General features: G+C 38.2%; 1 protein-coding gene across 4 annotated transcripts in view; it reads left to right on the top strand.

Moving 5' to 3' along the window:
• Positions 1-532: 532 nt before the first annotated feature.
• Positions 533-3589, top strand: part of pcsk5b (proprotein convertase subtilisin/kexin type 5b) — a 305406-nt gene continuing 302349 nt past the window's right edge. For 2 of the 4 annotated variants that reach the window (XM_061902182.1, XM_061902180.1), the window contains exon 1: positions 546-1100. In XM_061902182.1, the coding sequence (XP_061758166.1) occupies positions 924-1100 (177 nt within the window). In that variant the 5' untranslated portion in view covers positions 546-923. Of the gene's footprint in view, positions 1101-3589 lie in introns of all 4 variants that reach the window. The other 2 variants (XM_061902184.1, XM_061902181.1) reach the window with 2 other exon arrangements.

Here is a 3589-nt window from a genome sequence, read left to right as displayed (position 1 = left end):
TGCATGTCTTTGGAAGTGGGAGGAAGCCGGAGGACCCGGAGGGAACCCACGCATTCACGGGGAGAACATGCAAACTCCACACAGAAAGATCCCGAGCCTGGATTTGAACCCAGGACTGCAGGAACTTCGTATTGTGAGGCAGACGCACTAACCCCTCTGCCACCGTGAAGCCCATATATATATATATATATATATATATATATATATATATATATATATATATATATATATATATATATATATATATATATATATATATATATATATATATATATATATATATATATATATATATATATATATATACATATACATATACATATACATATACATATACATACACATACACATACACATACACACACTACCAGCGGGCCTTTTGAATATCTCCCTAATTCTGAGGTCTCAAAGTAGTCAAGTATGTCTGGAAGTGGCCCAGGATGACCGCCCTGGTGCACCTCCTCCCCTCCTTTTTTTGTCCTGGCCTAAAAACGACTGTCTTTAGGACCCGGCGGAGCTGCCGAGGGTTCGGAACCCCCTTGGTAGGGCTTTGCTTGGCAGCGGTGATCTCGTTAGTCACTCACTAGTTGTTATCGAGGAGGAGGAGGCGACGCGGAGGACATTTGACCGCATCGCCGTCATTGTGGGGGGGACAAGCGGAGACGCGACGAAGAATACAAGTGTCCACTTTCTGCTCAACTATCTGCCGCTGCGTGCGAGAGGAGGGGGGGAACGGAGGAACACCGGAGGAACACTTGAACTTCTCGCTGCTCCCATGTGGACGCCACAAACTTCCACTTTGTTCCTCCTTGTCTCTCTCCTTCTCAACTTGTAAAAAAGAAGAAGAAGAAGAAGAAGAAGAAGAAGAGGAGGAGGAGGAGGAGGAGGAGGGGGGTCCTTTGAATTAAATAGAAAAGTAGTCAATGATGGTCCATTGGACTGGAAGCCTGCTGTGCGTCCTCGCACTCAGCCTCGGCTTGGCGCCGCCGCCGCCGTGCCACGCTCGGATATACACCAACCACTGGGCGGTCAGGATAGCCGGGGGAACCGCGGTGGCTGAGCGGATAGCGGAGAAGTACGGATACCGGAACATGGGCCAGGTAGGGCGAAGTGCTCCTTTACATATATACATATACACACACACACACACACACACACACACACACACACACACACACACACACACACACACACACACATACATATATATATATATATATACAAACCCCGTTTCCATATGATTTGGGAAATTGTGTTAGATGTAAATATAAACAGAATACAACGATTTGCAAATCCTTTTCAACCCATATTCAATTGAATGCACTACAAAGACAAGATATTTCATGTTGAAACTCATAAAAAATTTTTTTTTGCAAATAATTAACTTAGATTTTCATGGCTGCAACATGTGCCAAAGTAGTTGGGAAAGGGCATGTTCACCACTGTGCTATGTCACATTTTCTTTTAACAACACTCAATAAACGTTTGGGAACCGAGGAAACTATTTGTTGAAGCTTTGAAAGTTGAATTCTTTACCATTCTTGCTTGATGTACAGTTTAAGTTGTTCAACAGTCCGGGGTCTTGTTGTTGTATTTTACGCTTCATAATGCGCCACACATTTTTGATGGGAGACATGTCTGGACAGCAGGCAGGCCAGGAAAGTACCCGCACTCTTTTACTACGAAGCCACACTGTTGTAACACGTGGCTTGGCATTGTTTTGCTGAAAAAAGCAGGGGCGTCCATGATAATGTTGCTTGGATGACAACATATGTTGCTCCAAAACCCATACCATCACGGATGGTGGCTTTTGAACTTTGCGCCTATAACAATCCGGATGGTTATTTTCCTCTTTATTCCAGAGGACACCACGTCCACAGTTTCCAAATATAATTTGAAATGTGGACTCGTCAGACCACAGAACACTTTTCCACTTTGCATCAGTCCATTTTAGATGTTTTGTGTTGTTGATAAATGGCTTTCGCTTTGCATAGTACAGTTTTAACTTGCACTTACAGATGTAGCAACCAACTGTAGTTACTGACAGTGGTTTTCTGAAGTGTTCCTTAGCCCGTGTGGTGATATCCTTTACACACTGATGTCGGTTACTGATGCAGTACCGCCTGAGGGATCAAATGTCCGTAATATCATCGCTTACGTGCAGTGATTTCTCCAGATTCTCTGAACCTTTTGATGATTTTACGACGGTTGATAGGAAAATCTCTAAATTCCTTGCAATAGCTCGTTGAGAAATGTTCTAAAACTAATCGACAATTTGCTTACAAAGTGATGACCCTCGCCCCATCCTTGTTTGTGAATTACTTAGCATTTCATGGAAGCTGCTTTTATACCCAATCATGGCACCCAACTGTTCTCAATTAGCCTGCACACCTGTGGGATGTTCCAAATAAGTGTTTGATGAGCATTCTTCAACTTTATCAGTATTTATTGCCACCTTTCCCAACTTCTTTGTCACGTGTTGCTGGCATCAAATTCTAAAGTTAATGATTATTTGCAAAAAAAAATGTTTATCAGTTTGAACATCAAAAATGTTGTCTGTGTAGCATATTCAACTGAATATCGGTTGTAAATGACGTTTATATTTACACTGAACACAATTTCCCAACTCATATGGAAACAGGGTTATTACATATACACATCCATACATACATACATACATACATACATACATACATACATACATACATACATACATACATACATACATACATACATACATACATACATACATACATACATACATACATACATACATACATACATATATATATATATATATTACACATACATACATCAGTGGTTCTTAACCTGGTTGGGGGTACCGAACCCCACCAGTTTCATACGCGCATTCACCGAACCCTTCTTTAGTGAAAAATAAAAGGTTTTTTGTTTTTTTTCAAATTCAAGACAAAGTTATATGTTTTTGGTAACACTTTAATATGGGGAACATATTCTAAGTAACACAGACTTAATTTAGTGTTATTTGGACACTAGGGGAACATATTCCAAGGCAGGGGTCACCAACCTTTTTGAAACCAAGAGCTGCTTCTTGGGTACTGATTAATGCAAAGGACTACCAGTTTGATACACACTTAAATAAATTGCCAAAAATAGCCAAATTGCTCAATTTACCTTTGGTATATATATATATAGATATATATATATATATATATATATATATATATATATATATATATATATATATATAAAATGGGTATTTCTATCTGTCATTCCGTTGTACATTTTTTTTAGGTTTACGGAAGGTTTTTTGTAGAGAATAAATGATGAAAAAAACACTTAATTGTACGGTTTAAAAGAGGAGAAAACAGGAAAAAAAAAGAAAATTTCATTTTGAAACATAGTTTATCTTCAATTTCGACTCATTAAAATTCAAAATTCAACCGAATAAAGAAAAAAAAAGCTAATTTCAATCTTTTTGAAAAAAAAAAAAAAAAAAAATGGAACATCATTAGTAATTTTTCCTAATTTAAGATGAATTTTAGAATTTTGATGACATGTTTTAAATAGGTTAAAATCTAATTTGCACTTATAATATATAACAAATTGG

The sequence above is a fragment of the Nerophis ophidion genome, linkage group LG01 (genome assembly GCF_033978795.1).
Source record: "Nerophis ophidion isolate RoL-2023_Sa linkage group LG01, RoL_Noph_v1.0, whole genome shotgun sequence".
Classification (NCBI taxonomy): Eukaryota; Metazoa; Chordata; class Actinopteri; order Syngnathiformes; family Syngnathidae; genus Nerophis; species Nerophis ophidion.
Note: the sequence above shows the minus strand (reverse complement) of the source record. Positions and strands in the feature narration are given on the sequence as shown.